This window comes from Mobula hypostoma, chromosome 7 (assembly GCF_963921235.1).
Source record: "Mobula hypostoma chromosome 7, sMobHyp1.1, whole genome shotgun sequence".
Classification (NCBI taxonomy): domain Eukaryota; kingdom Metazoa; phylum Chordata; class Chondrichthyes; order Myliobatiformes; family Myliobatidae; genus Mobula; species Mobula hypostoma.
In genome coordinates, this window is record NC_086103.1 from 134,259,978 (window position 1) to 134,280,807 (window position 20,830).

Genomic DNA, 20,830 nt, shown 5'->3' on the forward strand with positions numbered 1-20,830 from the left:
GGTTGCAGATTCACTTTGCTCCATTTTGATGCTAGTGACTTTAATTAACATGCCCCATTCTCTTGAGCTTTCAAGTTCTGGTGGAGCCATTATTTCTGTGATCATGCAAATCATCAAACCATTCTGAACCTGAGTAAAAGTTACTTCTGCAGCTGAAGTCAACCACTGCAAACTGCTATTTATCATTGGCAACTTTCATTGGTCTCAAAACCAGTGTTTTTAATGTCAATGTTACTATATAACCATATAACATATAACCATATAACAATTACTGCATGGAAACAGGCCATCTCGGCCCTTCCAGTCCGTGCCGAACGCTTACTCTCACCTATACCCATCTGACAGCACTCAGTCCATAACCCTCCATACATTAACATTTTGGGTAGAGCTGGTATCAATCTGACAAAGAGTGTAGGTATGAACCATTAACTCATCTTACAGATTTTGTCTGACCTGCAGTGTGTTTAAGTTCCTTTTCACTTACGTCTGTATTGGTTTTAGCTTTTGACAGTTTCATGCTGAAAATTTTGAAAATCATAAACTTTCAGAGCATTGCCTTTGAACAATAAGTAGGTAAACATGCCACGAAGGGAAAACAGGGATAGAGGCTTTCTGATCTTAGAGTCCAGAAGTTGGGTTGGCTGGTGGTAGGAGGATGGGTGGGGGTGGCGGAGAAAATGAGAGATATAGAGACAGAGAGAGACCTTGTTGAGACAAGGTCCTGAGAGGGCATTATAGCGGGATCTTGAAATGTTTTCACTTCTCGGAATCTCGAACAAGGTAATGTTGTTTCAAGATAAGGGTATGGTCATTTCAAATAGAGGTGCATTGAAATGTATTCAAAACTCAAAATAAATTTATTAACAAATTACATATATGTCACCATATACGACCCTGACATTCACTTTCTTGTGGACATTCACAGTAAATACAAAAAACACAATAGAATCAATGAAAGACCATCCCTGAAAGGATAATCCGCAAGACACCGAACTGTGGAAATACAAAAAGTAGTAAATAAAACAACAAATAAATAAATATCAAGAACGTGAGATGAAAAGTCCTTGAAAGTAAGTACATCAGTTGTTTGAACAGTTCAGTAATGGAGGAGTGTAGAGTGATGTTAACCCCTCTGGTTCAAGAGCCTGATGGTTGTGGGGTAATAACTGTTCCTGAACATGATGGTGAGGATTCTGAAGCCCCTGTATCTTCTTCCTGATGGCAGCAGCAAGAAGAGAGCATGACCCGGGTGGTGGGGATCCTTGATGATGGATGCTGTTCTCCTGTGACTGTGTTCCATGCAGGTGTGCTTAATGGCAGGAGAGAGCTTTACTCATAACAAACTGGGCCATATCCACTGCTTTTTATAGGCTCTTATGTTCAAGGGCGTTGGTGTTTCCATATCAGGCTTTGATGCAACCAGTCAGCTTACTCCCCACCACACATCCATAGAAGTTTGTTAAAGTTTTAAGTGGCATGCCAATTCTTTGAAAATTTCTAAGAAAGTAGGGGCACTACCATGATTTTTTCATGCTGGACCCAGGACAGATCCTCTGAAATGATAACACCTGGGAATTTAAAGTTGCAAACCCTCTCTGCCTTTGATCCCCTGATGAGGACTGGCTCAAGGACTTCCGCTTTCCTACTACTGACATCAATAATCAGCTCCTTGATCATGCTGACATTGATTAAGTAGCTGGTGTTGTGGCACCACTCAGCCAAATTTTCAGTCTTTCTCCTATATGCTGATTCGTCGCCTCCTTTGATTTGACTAATGACAGTGATGTTGTCAGCAAGCCTAAATATTGCATTGGAGCGGTGCTTAGCCTCACAGTCATCAGTATAAAACAAGTCGAGGAGGGGCTAAGCACACGGCATCGTGGTGCACCTGTGCTGATGGTGATTGTGGAGGAGATGTTGTTGCCAATCTGAAATTACGGGGATCCATTTGCACAAGGAGGTGTTGAGGCCAAGGTTTTGGAGCTTATTGACTTGAGGGTGTGATAGTATTGAATACTGAGCTGTAGTCAATGAAGAACTTCCTGATGTAGGCATCATTGATGTCCAGATGTTCAAGGCTTGAGTGAAGAGCCAATGAAATGGTAACCGTTGTGGACCTGTTGTGATGGCAGGAAAACTGGAGTGGATCCAATTTGCTTCTCAGACAGGAGTTTCATCACCAGCTTCCCAAAGCACGGAGGTCTTTAGTACTCTGTCAGGAACCCCGTCTGGGCTGGATGCTTTCAGTGGATTCACCCTCCTCTCAAGACCCTGTTGGACATTAAGAACTTAAAGTACTGCAGGTCTGCCCCATCGGCGAGTTGCTCGTTGGTGAAGAAACTGAAGGATCAGGACGGTGCAGATAGTGCTGTGTCAGAGAGGCATCAGAGGAGTCTGTGCACGAAGGTGGTGTGCAGCCTAACAGCGAGTGATTGGTTCAGTTGCTTTTCTTGTGATCGCAAGACCCTGTTGGACATTGTTCATGTGGAAGGCTGCAAGTCCCATTCACAGTTTTATTGGCGGACGGCAGGAGGGTGAGGCGCCTCTGTTGTAGTGAGGATTAGGCTTCAAACCAGGGCGTTGCCTGTTCACATCCACCAAAAAGAAAAGTCTCGGAGTCGGAGCACTCCACTGGAGGTGCTGTGGTGCGGCATCCAAACCAGATTCGATGTTCAGCTCCAGTGTTCGCTCAGCGTTAGACGAGCTGTACTGTGGTCGATGGCTGATTTCCACAACATTCATTGATTCAGTACCTTGGACCATGTTCTTTTGCGTGACTGTATTTTACTGATATCTTATACCTGCTTACTACTTTATAAGTGTGACATGTGCCTTGTGCTGTGTGTGACTGTTGCTACAGTGTTTTGCACCTTGACCCTGAAGTAACTCTGTTTCATTGGGCTGCGTTCATGGGTATTCATCACTGGCTGAAATGTCAATTAAACTTGAGCTTGAACTTGATGCTCTCACGTCAGCCTCAGAGACTGAAGTCACAGGATCATAGGAGGCTGTGAGAGTTTATGAAGATTCCTCCATGTTTTGATGGTCATTGAACTCATCTGGGAGCAAAGCCATGTTGTCATCTATGTCACTTGGTTTCAGTCTGTAGGAGGTGATAGTATTCAAACACTGTCACTGTTATCAAACATCCTGCAGTGATTCAAGCTTGGTCTGGAATTGCTAGTCCACATGTGAGATGGCTTTCTGGAGATCTACCAGGACTTCTTGTATCTTACTTGGTGCCAGACCTGAATGCCACTTCTCTGCCCCTCAGCAGATTGCAGATCACATGGTTCATCCAGGCCTTCTGTTGGGGAAGACTCTGAATAATTATGTGGGGACATACTCATCTACGTCTGTTTTTATAAAGTCCATGATAATGGTGGTGTATTCGCTCAGATCCCATGATGAGTCATTTATCACTGCCCTGTCCACCAACTCAAAGCAATCCCGTAGCCACTCCTCTGCCTTCCATCACCACCTCTTTGTTGTCCTTTTCTCTGGAGCCTTGACCTTTAGCCTCTGCCTGTATTCAGATAGGAAAACAGCTAACTTCCTGAAATGCAGTCTAGGCATAGAACGGTAGCTATTTCATAGAAACATAGAAACATAGAAAATAGGTGCAGGAGTAGGCCATTCGGCCCTTCGAGCCTGCACCGCCATTTATTATGATCATGGCTGATCATCCAACTCAAAATCCAGCCTTCCCTCCATACCCCCTGACCCCTGTAGCCACAAGGGCCATATCTAACTCCCTCTTAAACATAGCCAATGAACTGGCCTCAACAGTTTGCTGTGGCAGAGAATTCCACAGATTCACCACTCTCTGTGTGAAGAAGTTTTTCCTAATCTCGGTCCTAAAAGGCTTCCCCTCTATCCTCAAACTGTGACCCCTCGTTCTGGACTTCCCCAAATTGCAGAATCGCAGTGATCAAGTGTGTTTGGACTCTGGATGCTGCAGGTGACAAGTTGATGATAATTTGGCTCAGATTTCTTCAAACAAGCCTGACTGAAGGCCCTAACAATGATTTGAAAGGCATCTGGGCAGACTGTTTCTTGTTTGTTGATGGCCTGATGGCAGCACTCTGTACCTCAAGTGCCTGCTTAACATCGGCCTTTGGCAGTATGTAAGCTGTGGTCGGGATCATGGAGGTGAATTCTCTTGGTACGTAGAAAGCTCGCCACTTAATCATTAGATGTTCCAGGCCAGGGGAACAAGAGTAAGACAAGAGCGCTGTCTCCGAGCATCACAAAAAGTTTATCATGAGACACAGACCCCACCTTTTGCTTTCTCCAATTCAGCCATCCAGTTCATCTCTTTCAGCCCTCGGGTCTTACCAACGTATCTGCCATGTCTGGAGTAAGCTTGTCTCCGTGAAAGAGAGAGAACGCAGCAATTCCCTCCGATACAGCAATCTTGCCCTGAGGTCCTAAATCTTGTTCTCCAGTGACTGTAGATTTGCTAACAAGATGCTGGGCAGAGTAAGTTTCATACCTCGGCACTTCAGTCTGACTTGGAGTCCTTCTCTCCTCCCTCTCTTTTAGCTGTGGTGATGTACCTTCATCCACTTAAAAGAAATCTATAGTTCATTAAGAAGGTCCAAAAGTAGTTTACTTAAAGAGAAATTGCAGGCTGCCGATTGCAGTGAGAGTAATTTGGAAGAAATATATTTAGAAGTTTTGTAAGCTGCCCACAACACATCACTGTGGTTCACCATTTTCCTATCTTTTCACTGATGATGCTGATTCTTTGGAATTTTCTATGGCTTTGAAGCTGCTTAAGTATTTGAGGTGCAAGTAGATAAATGTTTTGAAAGATTGTGGAATTGAGCGCTAGAGGAAACTGGCCATAGAGGAGGAGACTTTGGAGTAGATCATATAACCATATAACAATTAGAGCACGGAAACAGGCCATCTCAGCCCTTCTAGTCTGTGCGGAACTCTTACTCTCACCTAGTCCCACCGACCTGCCCTCGGTCCATAACCCTCCATTCCCTTCCTGTCCATATATCTATCCAATTTAACTTTAAAAGACAATATCAAACCTGCCTCTACCACCTCTACTGGAAGCTCGTTCCACACAGCTACCACTCTCTGAGTAAAGAAGATCCCCTCGTGTTAGCCCTAAACTTTTGCCGCTTAACTCTCAACTCATGTCGTCTTGTTTGAATCTCCCCTACTCTCAATGGAAAAAGCCTATCTATGTCAACTCTATCTATCCCCCTCATAATTTTCACTACCTCTATCAAGTCCCCCCTCAACCTTCTACACTCCAAAGAATAAAGACCCAACTTGTTCAACCTTTCTCTGTAACTTAGGTGCTGAAACCCAGGTAACATTCAATTAAATCTCCTCTGTACTCTCTCTATTTTGTTGACATCTTTCCCATAATTCAGTGACCAGAACTATATGCAATACTCCAAATTTGGCCTCACCAATGCCTTGTACAATTTTAACATTACATCCCAACTCCTATACTCAATGCTCTGATTTATAAAGGCCAGCATACCAAAAGCTTTCTTCACCACCCTATCCACATGAGATTCCACCTTCAGGGAACTATGCACCATTATTCCCGGATCCCTCTGTTCTACAGCATTCTTCAATGCCCTACCATTTACCATGTATGTCCTATTTTGATTAGTCCTACCAAAATAACCATATAATAATTACAGCATGGAAACAGGCCATCTTGGCCCTTCTAGTCTGTGCCGAACTCTTACTCTCACCTAGTCCCACCGACCTGCACTCAGCCCATAACCCTCCATTCCTTTCCTGTCCATATATCTATCCAATTTAACTTTAAACGACAACATTGAACCTGCCTCAACCACTTCTGCTGGAAGCCCGTTCCACACAGCTACGACTCTCTGAGTAAAGAAGTTCCCCCTCATGTTACCCCTAAACTTTTGCCCTTTAACTCTCAACTCATGTCCTCTTGTTTGAATCTCCCCCACTCTCAATGGAAAAAGCCTATCCACGTTAACTCTATCTATCCCCCTCATAATTTTAAATACCTCTATCAAGTCCCCCCTCAACCTTCTACACTCCAAAAAATAAAGACCCAACTTGTTCAACCTTTCTCTGTAACCTAGGTGATGAAACCCAAGTAACATTCTAGTAAATCTTCTCTGTACTCTCCCTAATTTGTTGACATCTTTCGTATAATTCGCTGACCAAATCTGTCCACAATACTCCAAATTTGGCCTCACCAATGCCTTGTACAATTTCAACATTACATCCCAACTCCAATACTCAATGCTCTGATTTATAAAGTCCAGCATACCAAAAGCTTTCTTCACCACCCTACCCACATGAGATTCCACCTTCAGGGAACTATGCACCATTATTCTTAGATCACTCTGTTCTACTGCATTCTTCAATGCCCTACCATTTACCATGTATGTCCTAAAATGTAGCACCTCACACTTATCAGCACTAAACTTCATCTGCCATCTTTCAGCCCACTCTTCTAACTGACCTAAATCTCTCTGTAAGCTTTGAAAACCTACTTCATTATCCACAACACCACCTATCTTAGTATCATCTGCACACTTACTAATCCAATTTACCACCCCATCATCCAGATCATTATTGTATATGACAAACAACAATGGACCCAGTACAGATCCCTGAGGCACACCACTAGTCACTGGCCTCCAACCTGACAAACAGTTATCCACCACCACTCTCTGGCATCTCCCATTCAGCCACTGCTGAATCCATCTTACTACTTCAATATTAATACCTAATGATTGAACCTTCCTAACTAACCTTCCATGTGGAACTGTGTGGAATCATGTTACTAGATTTATACCACTGCATTGGAATTATTTTTGCACTAACTGAGCTGAATAACATTAATTCAATGTTAACAGATCACAAGGCACAGACTAGATGGGCCTTTTGTGCTATGACTCTATTTTAGGTAGTTATTTAAAAGTATATGCAGCAACTACATATTCCCACTCACAAAAGTGAAGTGGTTAAGATATTGAACCCTCCACACTACTCTCCATGCATTCCTCATCCCTTTGTCTGCTGCTCTGGAATTACTGCTGGCCACTAAACACATCTGGTAATGGAATCCACGTGTGGCCTGATACATTTTTCTGAACATTAAATAAAAATCTGTTCAACACATCTCATATGGATACATGCATATAGACTTAAACCTCTGTGAGTAACTATTGTTAAATAATCAACAAAAATCTATTTCTTTATTTCTATGGTTAATAATTAGTGACATGTTTCTTGAGTAGAAGCACATGTGAAGAAAATCTACCAGTGTTGCAGCACACAGCAATGCTTTCAACTAAAATTAGCGCTTGGAGCCAAAATTGTGTGTCACAGACACATCTGTAGCTGATAATGGTGAGGTTGAAGTAGTGATGTTTCTCCTCAACTGCCTATAATTTCCTTCACCAATAAACCACTCATTTGCTACTCAGTCAAGGAGTCATCATGGCACAGAAGGAGGCAATATGGTCAACTAACACCTTGCATGTTCTTTGTAGAGCATTCCAATAAGTCTCATTCTCCCTACAATCCTGCAAATCTATTTCTTTTCAGTGTATTGAGATTCCTAGTGAAATTATTGATAATCTCCACTTTCATCATCCTGATAGGCAGCAAGTTATTGGTTTAAAGTTCAAAGTAAATTTATTATCAAAGTATGTACATGTTACCATATTCTAAAAGGATTCTTTCTCACACATCCCCTGCATCTCTTACCCAAAACCTGAAATCTGTGTCCCCTAGTCCTCTTAGCATTATTTTCCCTTATTACAAATATCCAGACCTGCATCTACCTTACTTTCCATTTTTCTATTTTCTATTTATGATTTATAATTTAAATTTTTAATATTTACTATCGATTTGTAATCCAGGGAGTGGGAAGCGCAGAATCAAATATCGCTATGATGATTGTACGTTCTAGTATCAATTGTTTGGTGACAATAAAGTATAAAGTACAAGCAACTTTGATTTACACAGACTGCCATAATCCTGTGTATCTGTCAAGCCTTCCCTAATCTTCAGTTGCCCTAAAGAGAAAATGCAAAGCTTCTCCAGTCTAAATACATCTAAAATCTCTAATCATCCAATATGTCCTGAAATCAGTTCCTATTTTGAGGAGGTACATTGCCTTTACAAGAACATCTCCTGTCTTGTCACATGTTTTGCCTTTGATATTTTGGTTCCACAGTTTCTTGGCTAGATGCCATCTTATTCCATGGAAGATATCACTCTTCCATTAAAAGCCTCTGATTCAGATTGTTCATAGTACTAACAAACTTTTTCATACGAATATTACTTTTGCTTAAGTGTTATTCCATGGATGCTGGTTCATTCTGTAGCATAAGGTCCATCAAGGTCTTCTTCCAAGTTGGATTAAGGACATACTGGTCAATGATGTTCATTAAAACACATTTTGGAAATTTTTCACTGTTGTTTCCTTTACTTTAGCATTGCACCAATCATTATACAAACGATCAAAAGTCCCTCACTGTAACTACACCTGGATATTTACGTGATTTCCTTGCAGAATTACAGTACATTTCTCTCTCTCTCTCTCTCTCTCTCTCTCTCTCACACACACACACACACACACACACACACACACAGAATTCAGAAGTTTATAAAATACCAGGTATTGTGATCAAACCATTTTGCTTCTCAGAGCTAATCAAATGGAGTTTGTCCCTATCCCCTCAAGGACACAATCTCTTTCCATTACTGCATTTGTTCCCTAACCAACATTGACACCTTTTCTGAACACTTGTGTACAATAAACATTAAGTGCTTCATCATTGTTAATCAATTTTTCATTGTTACAGTACATGTTTCCTTGTGGCTAGGTGTGATTGTTATTCGCCATAGTTTGTGGATCTGCACACATAGATTTAAACCTGCTTTTGGATTCATTGAAACCCTTTCAGGTCTACCCAATTAAACATAGTACTGGTTCCTTCTTTAGCACTGAGGATATTATTGCATCTTTATGCACTTTGTTCCTTTATTCCTACTTTTATATGCTGGTACCCAAGATGATCCTAATTTGGCTTAAAGCCACTTATTGTGCCTCTCCAGGAGGCCTTTGATCCCTTCCCAGTTAAGGTACAAACTGTCATTTCTGAAGAGTTACCTCTGGTCCAAGAAATTGTCCCAAAGTACCAAGAATTGGAGCTCTCTTGTATTTGCTCTCCAATCACCCATTGGTCCTTGTCTTCATCATTCTGCATGGAACTAGGAATAATTCAGGAATGTTAGTCTTCGAGGCACCTTTAAACTTATTCCACAATTTCTTGAAGTCTGAAGAACAAATATAGTGAGGGATCCGAGGATAATTCCTTTGATTATCTGACCAAGACTCACATTTGGCTCCGCGCCCTAAACGCAACCCGGCGGGAAGTAGCCACTTTGTTTTTTTAAAAATTTCTTCTAATACATCACTGCACTTACTTCCTCTCATTTTCACAAGAGCCAGTGATGTTCAGGAATTTCTGCTACGGTCGAAGTTATTACATTGTTTGGAAATTGAATTTCGTTGCCTTCGGTCCAATGGTGATTGGTATTGATGGCCTTTTACACCAACAACCTTTTCATTAACCATTTCTTAGACATTCTGCAAATAGTCTTTTGTATTCAAAAATAACAAAGCTTCGAAGGTGAACTACCAGCAGCCCATGGATAAGCCAATGTCCAATGATTTATTCTTCTTGGAAGTCATTTTATCCTCCTGGGTTTTCAGGAAGTACGTGTACAACATAAATAGACTCAAAGTTATACATATGCTGGGAAAATGAAAGACATCACGTAGAATAATATATTTTATCTTTACTTAATTAAACTAATTAAACTATATATTGTGTCAAGCTATTTCCAGTGTTGCCCGCCCGCCGCCCTCTGAGTTTAACGGATTTCAGATCAAAACTGACAAATCCAAATTATTCATAGGGGGCTTTCTTTCCGATCCAGATGACGTTCGTCTCTTTCCTCATCCGGAGCTGCTGACGAAAACCTCGCCTCTATAAACGAATGTGAAAAGTGTCTAAGGACGATCCAGGCATCCACAGTCTGTGGTCGCGTTGATCCTCATAAACCCTTCTCCGGACTGGAGTCACACGTAGCACGTTGCGTTCGCAGTCTTAAGGCAAGGTAGGTCGATGGACTGAAAGCCACGGTTACAGAAGGAGGTTCGTTGTATTACTTTGTGAAGATAATAATGCATGCCTGTGTACGTGTTAAGAATTGATAGGTTGTTTCCTCCGGCCCCGCATCTTTAAAGTACAAATGAAGACCGGGCTGAGAAAGTGCCTGTGCTTGGGCAGCCCGTTTTAATATTAGCTTCCCAACAAAATGCCGCGATGGGGAAAGTATCAGCATTACTTCGTCGTGGGCATCCTTGTACGCTTGTAAGACGATAAATGCTTTAACGTCCTAACAGTTCTTTGCCTCTTCACCATTCCGGTCCAACTGAAATATCGTGGACTCGTAACTGCAGGTATAGGGCATTTGACACAAAACTAAACGATGCTGTCGAGTTAGTTGGCTTTGTGGGGGGGAACAAACTTCATTTATGGATCCAGTTCTGAGGAAGAGTCCGTACAGGTTAGCTGTCAATCCCCGTTGACAGTTGTCAATCCCTGTTGCCTTATCTGCTCACTGTGTGCAGAATAAAAAAGTTAAATATGGTCCAATTTGCGTGAAAGTAAACTGACCAGCCTAGGGTGTAACCGTGAGATTTAACTTTCGTTACTGAGAAGGCATTGTTTAATCGCTACGCGGCTGTTATCTGCGTCGCCGGCATGTCTAAGAAGTAGGCACGGTTCGTAAAGAAACGGCAATCACGGGGAGTGGCAACAGGAAAGTAGATCTTAATTCTCATAAACCAAACGAGGGAATTGGTGATGTGTGCACCCTTCCCAGCAATGAAAGATTTGCTGGGTGGCCGCAGATGTTCAGACAGGCAGTCTTCGCAAACCGCCCATGCCCCATTCGCCTGCTTGTCTGGATCGTTCAACCTACACACCGTGAGGACGCACTAACCGCGGTGTTTTAGCGGCGGATTTCCGAGAATTGCACCCATCGGGGAAATTGGCCACACCCGAATGATAATGACCACGGCTTATTGAAAAAGAAACCTTTTTATTGCTGTCTGCATTGGCAATTAATTAAAGCGCAGACGACAACCATTGCAGCAGGTTACGTGTCCTTAAGGAGTGCTTTATGTGTTTGTTCTTTATTACTAATCCATGTACAGTACTCCAAGTAACAGGGATGTGGATGTTTCTTCCTATTGCAGGTTTCTGCTCGCTTCATTACAAGAGGAAAATGACCGTTCACGTCGATGGGATCGTGGCGATCGTTCTGTTTTACCTGTTAATCTTATTTGTTGGATTATGGGCAGCTTGGAAAAGTAAGAACTCAGTTTCGGATGGAGCAATCGATCGGAGTGAAGCCATAATGATCGGGGAAAGGGATATCGGTTTATTGGTTGGTGGGTTCACCATGACCGGTGAGTGTTGCTGGCTTGTCATCCCGTTTTCATTTTGTAACTCGGAGCAATAAAAAACTATTGGAGGAACTCAGTGGGTCAGCAACATCTTGTGGAGGTAGAGGGATTGTCGACGTTTGGGGTCGAGATCCTGCGGCAGGATCTGAAACGTCGACTATCACATCCCCCTGCCTTCGCAGATGCTGCCCGACCACGCTGACCGCCCCCACCCCCACCCCCACCCCACACAGGACTTTTGTTCTTTAAAATTTGCTCCGATTTCAAGTTGTCGGGGATAGTTCCGCTATTGCTCAGTCTGAGCAGGCGCGATTAATTGAAAGACGTCGGCTCCTTTTCTCCGGGTCGTCTAAGCTGTGCCGTCGTCGTCAAATACAAATAGTGTTGGGTACGCTCTCAACTACATCGAGGCTTTGGCACCTTCTAAACCCACAGGAAGAGGAACTGCCAAGTGTTCGGCTGCTGTATTTCTTATCACAAAGCTCTAAAATCTTCAAAAAGTTTAAATAAAGCATAAATTAAAAAGAATGGCTTGCTGTCCATCAAAGTCACATCCCGCCATTAAAAATTGGTCGAAGTGGGAACGGTCCAACATTGAAAACAGCTGCCGCTTCACAAAAAAGGAAGCCGGTATCTAACTATAGTCACGGCACTGGTCTTTCTAAATACATTACTCACCATAATTGTAGTTTATTCACAAACAGTTCCCAGAATGTATTAGTAAATCACGCTCCACGTGCAGAATTTAATGGCGGGCGGATTAGAAATACTCTGCAATGCCTTCCTCTTAGCAAGATCCCTCGAATCTGTTAATGTTGGAACAACAATTGGAAGTGGTAGCCTAGAATGCTACCGCTGGGTCGGACTGCCGCTGTATATTTATTTCATTAACCAAACCCTTCTTTTTCCCATGGCAGCGACCTGGGTTGGCGGTGGTTATATCAATGGCACAGCAGAGGCGGTTTATGTCCCTGGCTACGGCTTAGCCTGGGCACAGGCTCCCTTCGGATACGCACTCAGCCTGGTTGTAGGTATGAACTGACACTACAAGGGACTGTACAATTTAAAAGAATTGTAGGCTTCCGCTATTTCAGCAATCAACACAGCCAGCCCACGCCTATTCAGCAGGCTGTCCGTAATCACTAAATTTAACGAACACAATCGCTGAGAAGCTATCAGTTCCAGAAAGCGATTCATTCAAAACTCATCACGTAGTCCTTCAATACAAACTAGTGTAGAGCTGGTTAACACGCAACAATAATTTAACTATTGTCTTAATTCAATAATTAAAATTTCCAAATCAGTTTTGAAGATATTGATATAGATTTGATTGATGCTTACTGGAGGATTCTGTGCATTACTCAAATGTACAAGTCGTACGCCAGTCTGTGGGAGATTGGTATGAGAACGGATGTCGAGTTAATCCATTTGCCGGAAAATCGGTAATATTTCAATTGCCAGAAAATCTGCATCGCGTAAACCCGCTTATAATTTCATGCTACAAAATGTAATCATTTTAGAGAGGGGTTTTTGCAATAATGAGAAAATAATAATCTGGGTTTAACTCTCCATTCTTAACACTTGAGCATAACTTTCATTCGTTGTACTTTTATCACTGGTGGATTGTGTCACCTGAAGGAATGTCAAGCCAGCGCTTTATTCTTACCGTAACGACTCGTATAGCATTCAAGCTGGGATGTAATAGTCAGCAACCTTTACGACTGGCAAGCTAACGAGAAAGAACATTCATAGGCATTAAAATATAAATTGGCAAAGCATGTCCAACTAAACCTACTAAGTACGAAGCGACTTCTAAATAGTATATAAATTACGTGGATATTATGATATTACGTAGAGAAATTTCGTCCAGATTCTAATATAACATATGTATTTATAGGACAATACGTAGTCAACTACAAATAGTAAAAGCACCGCTGGTCAGATTGAGTCTGTGGCCGTTTCAGGTCAGTGTTGATCTGACACAAAGCCTCGTCTCTCTCTGTCTGGTCCACAAACATTTGCAGCATTTCATGATTTATTTCTGAACTCCAGTATCACAGAATTTTTTTGTGTGCTTGGTTGAAATAAACACTGGGCTTCCGATTCTAGCATGAACGGTGGCTGGACGTCACATTAACAGAATCCAGAGAGCAGGAAGTTAAATGCATTCTTTCATTGTAATAACTGAGGCTGCTGTTTATGTTCTGATTTAGATCCGAAGATTTCTGTGTCTTGCAGGCGGCTTGTTTTTCGCCAAACCCATGCGTTCACGGGGTTACGTGACCATGTTGGACCCTTTTCAACAGATCTACGGCAAACGAATGGGGGGATTGCTCTTCATCCCCGCTCTCCTGGGAGAAATCTTCTGGTCTGCAGCCGTACTCTCCGCGCTAGGTAACTCCACAAAGTGCTTTCTCGTTGAGGGCAATCGCAGTTTGAATAGCTGCAAAGTCAATGCGTTTTTCATTTACATTTCAAAGGAAAAGATACCACTTGGGTTATATAGCGAAATAAGCAAACGGGTCGTTTCGATGTTCAAAGTGCGAGATGTTGTTCTATGGTGGAGCAAGTACTTGGTGGAAAGAATACAGTCTTTAAAAATACAATATTAAGGCACTGAACTTCCGTTTTTTCAGGTGCAACTTTAAGCGTCATTGTGGACATCGATATAAACCTGTCAGTGATTATTTCGGCGCTGATCGCGATATTCTACACTCTGGTCGGTGGACTGTACTCGGTCGCATACACAGATGTGGTCCAGTTGTTTTGCATCTTCTTGGGTTTGGTAAGCTTTAAGGCGAAAACACGCTGTACGAGTTTCAATCGGAATCCAAACGAATGGGAGCGCGAATATACAGTAATCTTAAACTTGAGATAAGTACGCCAGCGTTTCAACACATTAATTCTTTATTTCAGTGGATCAGTATACCGTTCGCCATGTTAAATCCCGCAGTTACAGATATTACCACGACCGCAAGCCATGAAGTTCATCAGGAGCCTTGGATGGGAACGATCATTCCTAAGGACATTTTAAACTGGATAGACAACTTCCTGTTACTGGTATGGCCTTTTTATAATCGAGCGCTTCATAACGGTCTTTATCCTGGTGAGGGCCATATTCAGTGTATTGAATATCGGCGAGGAAAGTAAATGAGAAAGTATGTGCTAAAGTGATTAAATTGCTCATTGTTAATCTATATCAAAAGACGCATTTCCTTTGAATGCCAGAAATCAGAATTAACGGAAGATGCTGGAATTACACAGCACTATCCCATTGATGTTGACTGGCTTGGTGAATAATTTATTCTGTTTTATGATATATTTTAATCTTTTCAGATGCTGGGTGGAATCCCATGGCAGGTATATTTTCAGAGAGTCCTTTCTGCTTCTTCTGCTACCTATGCACAAGTCCTCTCCTTTCTGGCTGCCTTCGGTTGCGTAGTAATGGCCATCCCGTCCGTACTAATCGGAGCAATAGGAGCATCTACTGGTAAAGCAGATTCATTCGCACTGTATCACTTTGACCCATTACATCTGAACCATTCAATCCATTGAATAACTGCAGTAAATCGCTTTCTTTAATCTCTTCCCCATAATATTGCCATCTGTATCCTTTGAGAGATTTTAAGAATGTTGCCATTCTGTTTCATTTTATTGCAATTATTGTACGTTGCTTATTTTATTGAAGTTGAATACATGTATTTTGTATGACGAATCGGTCTTCGAATTTAAAGTTTTCACTGCTCCCTGAACATTCAAAACATCAAGCAATATGTCCATGTTTGTCCAGCACATTTAAGTGTCCCACCACTGTATGCCAGCGTCTTATGGATCTACAAAGGCAAATCACTGAAAGGCATTTTTGGAACTCACAGCTAGCCTACAAAGAGCCTAAAAAGGATTGAACTTGGTCATTATTTATAACCGGTTAATGGGTGAAAAAGCTATATATATATATATATATATAGCTATATTTTAAATATATATCTTTTTGAAAATTCAAACATTTTCATGATACCGAAGGACAACCAAATGGGAGCCCTCCACATACAGCGTCAGTCAAGCTATGCAACTGATTAATTGGAGCATTTACTCCTTCATTGTCTAGTTAACCACACGGTCTAATTGTAATAGATGAATCTTTTAAACCATTTGCAAAGCACTATCTTTTACTAGCTTGTATCAGTTATATTTAGCAGGAATTATCTGTCAAAGGATGTAGTCATTTAAAATACAACAGTAAACCAAGTTTTACAGTCTTTATTTCCTCACTGATTATACTGAAAGGCTATCAACTTCATGTTTTGAACACATATTATTTCCATGTTGCTACTACATGACGACAAATTAAAGGTTTATCTAAACTACAAATCACGAAGATTCTTCTTGCTACAATTTATATGAATCAAATATTTGAATGCATTCCTTTTTGCCCACAGATATTTATGGATTGTGTGTCATTTATATGAAGATCTTCCTTTTTTTTTAGACTGGAATCAAACTTCCTATGGCTTGCCAGATCCTAAGAGCAGGAACGAGACTGACATGATTTTGCCCATAGTGCTGCAGCATCTGTGCCCGTCCTACGTGTCCTTTTTTGGCCTTGGTGCAGTCTCTGCTGCAGTGATGTCTTCGGCTGATTCTTCTATCTTATCAGCAAGTTCTATGTTCGCTCGGAATATTTACCATCTTGCTTTCAGACAAGAGGTAAGCTTAGATTTCAATACAGTGGTAATTCATTTTCTTACAAGCAAGGAATCGCTGATTATTTTGTGCTTTTAAGATTTAGAAAAACATAATACATTCTTGCATCATATTCTTTCTATTTAAACAATATTTTCTCCAAAATGAATGAAATGGGTTTCTGTGGGGGGGGAGGGGAAAGAGATTTAAGAAAAAAGATATTCAAAGTCAGAAATGACCAATCTGCTCACTGACAGAACCACTCTTCAATAGATGCTATGGCATCTGTCATTCACCTGGCCCTGACACACCTAAAAAACAAGGACACTTATGTCATAATACACAGAGTCTCAGCCCGAAATGTCGACTGTTACTCTTTTCCAAAGATGCTGCCTGGCCTGCTGAGCTCCTCCAGGTGTGTTGCTTGGATTTCCTGCATCTGCAGATTCTCTCTTGTTTGCACTTACGTCATAATGCTGTTTCTGGATTTCAGTTTGGCATTCAACACGACCGTCCCACTGACCTTGGTAACCAGACCCCTACTCCCTGGTCTAAATACACCACTGTACAACTGAGTGTTGGACTTTATAACAAACAGAGCTCAGACGGTCAGGAGGCACAACGGCCTCTCCTTCCCCATCATCCTCAATACGGGTGCCCCCCGCACCCCCCGGCCAGGATTGTGTGCTGAGCAGACTGCTGTACACTCTGCTCACCCATGGCCAAAACGCCCAGGCAATCACATCATCAAGTTTTCTGATGACAAGACAGTGCTGGGGCTCACCACCAACAATGATAATGATGGCCTACAGAGAGCAGGTGCAAGAGCTTAAGGCCTGGTGCCAGACAAATAACCTCTTCCTTAATGTCAAAGACAAAGGAAATGGTTATCGACTTCAGGAGAGCTCACGTCACACACACCCCCTCTTTACATCAGTGGCACAGCAGTGGAAACTGTAAGCAGTTTCAAACTCCTGGGAGTGCACATCACACACTACCTCTCATGGTCCCAGAATACATCCTAGACTTTCGAGAAAGCTCACCAAAACCTCTGCTTTCTGAGGAGACTGAAGACAGCTGGACTTCACACAACCATACTCACATCGTTTTACGGATGTGCAGTAGACAGCATCCTAACAAGCTGCATCACTGATTGGTACAGAAATTGCACTGCAGCAAGTAGGAAAGGTGCTACAACAGGTAGTCAAGACTTTTCAACGCATCACTAGCACCAACCTATCTGCCAACAAGAATATATATATACATACAGAAGTGCCAGAAAAGGGCCAGTAACATCATGAAGGATCCCACACGCCCTGCTCATGAAGTATTTGTCCCACTCACATCAGGGAGGAGGCTACGTAGCATCCATGCCAGGACCATCAGACTCAAAAACATTTACTTTCCCCGAGCAATAAGACTGATCAATGCCTCCACCCACTAACTCCACCACAACTTTATTAATTCTCATCGGTCACCTTATATACAAACTAGCATCATGTCATGGAGGTGCAAACACTTTTTTTGGAGTATTATTGTGTTCTTTATCTTTTGTGGATTTTTGTGCTCCATCAGGTCTGGAGTAACAATTATCTCATTTTCCTTACACTTGTGTATAGGGAATGACAGTAAACCATCTTGAATCTAGAAAAGAAAAATACTGTAGATGATCGAGTGCCAAACATCAAATGAAATGAATCACAAACTTAATAAAATTAGCAAAAGAAAAAACCATGTGACGTAAATTTTTGGAATGCATTACCTGAAAATGGTGGAAGCAACTTTATTAATAACTTGCAGGAAGAGAGTGAATAAATAGTTTCAGTGAAATAAATTACAGGGCCCCGTTGTATAAATAATTATTTTAAAGAGCTCCCAAAGGCGAAAGGCTTATTGCTATGCTACATCACGTTATGATTCTTTTGTACAAAGTAGCTAAACATGAAGTTGTACAATAAAATAGGAAATGGTACAACAATTATTGTTTTTTAGGTTAAATCCTATTCCTCACAGAGATTAAGGGAGGGACTTGTAATCCTCAGTGATGTTAGGTTGGTAAAGAGAATGGTGCAATATACTCACCTCATTTGTATTCTCTGTGAATTCAGTTCTGGGAAACCCAGATTACTTTAATTTCTTACAGTCATGTCATGGTAATTAATATTCTTTTCTCAAAATAATTATTTATTGCAGGCCACAGACAAAGAAATAGTGTGGGTAATGCGAATCACCATATTCCTATTTGGAGGAGCTGCAACATCTATGGCACTGTTGGCCCAGTCAATCTATGGCCTCTGGTATCTGAGCTCAGATCTTGTCTACGTTATTATCTTCCCTCAGTTAATATCAGTGCTCTTCATCAAGGGAACAAACACTTACGGCTCCATTGCTGGATATATCATTGGCTTCTTGCTTCGAATTAGTGGTGGTGAACCGTATTTACATATGCAGCCATTTATTTGTTACCCTGGATGTTACTTAGAGCATACATTTGGAGCTGATCCTGTTTATGTTCAAAGATTTCCCTTTAAAACTATGGCCATGTTATTCTCCTTCCTGGGCAACGTTGCTGTTTCATATCTGGCCAAGCACCTGTTCGAAAGTGGAATATTGCCGCAAAAATTAGACTTCCTTGACAGCGTTGTGTCACAACACAGTAAGGAAAACATGGACAAAACCTTGTTGGTGAACCATGACAATATTACTTTGTCAGAGCTGGTACGTGTTAATGCAAAGAACAGTGCTTCACTTAATGCTGCTTTCACCAATAAGGCAGCATTTGAAGACACTGTGACAACTCCTGAATTTTCTAAGTCAGACATTGATTGACACTACACCCTTTCATGTGTTCAGTGTTCAGTGCAATTATAGGCAATCAAAGACAATAATATAAACTAAATTAGCATTTTAGCAGGCATTGGTATTTTTAGCAAGGAAGGTTGTTTATATCAGTGCTTTACTGATAATTATTCCCTTAAATACTGTTGTACAGTATTGTTTTAATTCATACATGTGAAATCAAGTTGAGCTATAAATGTTAAATCTAGTTAGATCATGGACTCTAGCAACTTTATGTTGCTATAGTGCAGATACATAGTACCATCATTTATGTGGATAGAGCGGTGTCGTGTGGCTTTATATACGCGGAATCATGAATTCATTCCCCCTGCATTTTATCCATCGAAATAATTATCTCAATCTTTACAGATGCAATTTATTTGTCCATTTATTTCCCCACCTCCATGCACCCTATACATTTTTATATACAAAGTAGGTTTGAGTATACGTCAATGTAGCTGGCCGGTGGTGTAGTGGCATCTGCACCGGACTTCGAGGCGAATGGTCCTGGGTTTGAATCTGGCGGCTTCTTGCATGTGCTGGGTTGAGCACCCAGCTAGCAACTCGGCCTCATAAAAAAACAGACAAATTCTAAAGGAATAGCAATAGCCACCCGATGCGCCACAAGACACGGAAAGGAACAACAACAATAATCAATGTGAATACATAAATAATGAGCGCTGAGAAGTCAGTTAGTATTTGGCTGTTTGTAACTAATAAAGTATCAAAATATTTAATGATACTCCCCCATAGTACTCTTTTAATTAATCATTGAATTGATAACTTAGATTCTCTTTCATCACATTTGGATAGTTTGTTAAAAGCGAATCATGCAAATTTATTTCTCATTTACAATAACCAAAGTGATATTCGTACAAGTGACATAAGGATCTACATTATGACATGACTATAACAATGAACTGTCATTAATCTTTAGGATTAGAATAGCAATTTATTTATGAAACTAGATAGATTTCAATACTATCTGCATCTTTGAGATCTGCAGTACCAATCAAACTATAATTTAGATTACATTTATTGTTCTAATTGTGAAGGCCACTGTTCAATTAAAGAGCAATCCTAGAGATATTTTAAAAACTGAGGGGCAGGAAATTTCTTCTAAGACATTATTAACATGTTTTTTTCTGAGGCTAAGGGAATTGAATACATAGACTATTTATTTAAATTTGTTTTTCTACTTCACACTCTATCATGAGATTTAAATAAAATATTTCAGATCAAGTGCTGTAAATGTAATGCAGGATTTGGACTTTCATATATTTTTATAATCTGTTAAAGCTTAATGGAAATAATGTTTTGTCTTTTGGCCACCTGGAGCAGGTAACAGAATGTAGATGTGTTTTTCACCTGGTAGGTGATCATATTTTTTTTTGCAGTATTACTTTCCTTTCTCTCTGCCACATGGGGCTAAATTCCTCAGGATCTGCAGCAGACCTCTATACCTGCTTTAGAGGGAAACAATTGGACACCTTGGAAAACAATCCAGCATTAGTAAAAATTGGTGTAGACTTAATTCCAGAAGTTTACAACTTCTTTTTAAGTGGTAACTGTTGTCGAGAAGTTGGAGTCTGGATCTGACAGTGGAAATCTCCACCCTGAACAGAGGCATTTTAGGACAAACATGAGTCCTACCCATGGGGTTCATGCTATGTATAAAATTGAGGTATTCTCATGATGCCTCAAAAGCGAATCAGATCAGTGCTCTTATCCAGAGACTGAGGAGCACGTAGCAGAGGCTAGCAGGATCCAGGCAACAAATTCTGAAAGGTGGTA

General features: G+C 41.1%; 1 protein-coding gene across 1 annotated transcript; it reads left to right on the forward strand.

Moving 5' to 3' along the window:
* The first annotated feature begins 11,334 nt into the window (after positions 1-11,334).
* LOC134349952 (high-affinity choline transporter 1) lies at positions 11,335-19,027 on the forward strand. The gene is made up of 8 exons (XM_063054904.1): positions 11,335-11,518; positions 12,433-12,546; positions 13,754-13,909; positions 14,152-14,300; positions 14,432-14,575; positions 14,852-15,005; positions 16,005-16,222; positions 18,392-19,027. Exons 1-8 carry the CDS (start codon positions 11,335-11,337, stop codon positions 19,025-19,027), a joined length of 1,755 nt encoding a protein of 584 aa, XP_062910974.1.
* Positions 19,028-20,830: the final 1,803 nt, after the last annotated feature.

What these genes read in the sequence shown, in the direction of transcription:
- LOC134349952 (XM_063054904.1), top strand. Translation starts at nt 11,335, where the DNA reads ATGACCGTTCACGTCGATGGGATCGTGGCGATCGTTCTGTTTTACCTG. An exon ending in CGCACTCAGCCTGGTTGTAG is followed by an intron (nt 12,547 to 13,753) that starts GTATGAACTGAC and finishes TGTGTCTTGCAG; the next exon opens with GCGGCTTGTTTTTCGCCAAA. An exon ending in TTTGCATCTTCTTGGGTTTG is followed by an intron (nt 14,301 to 14,431) that starts GTAAGCTTTAAG and finishes TCTTTATTTCAG; the next exon opens with TGGATCAGTATACCGTTCGC.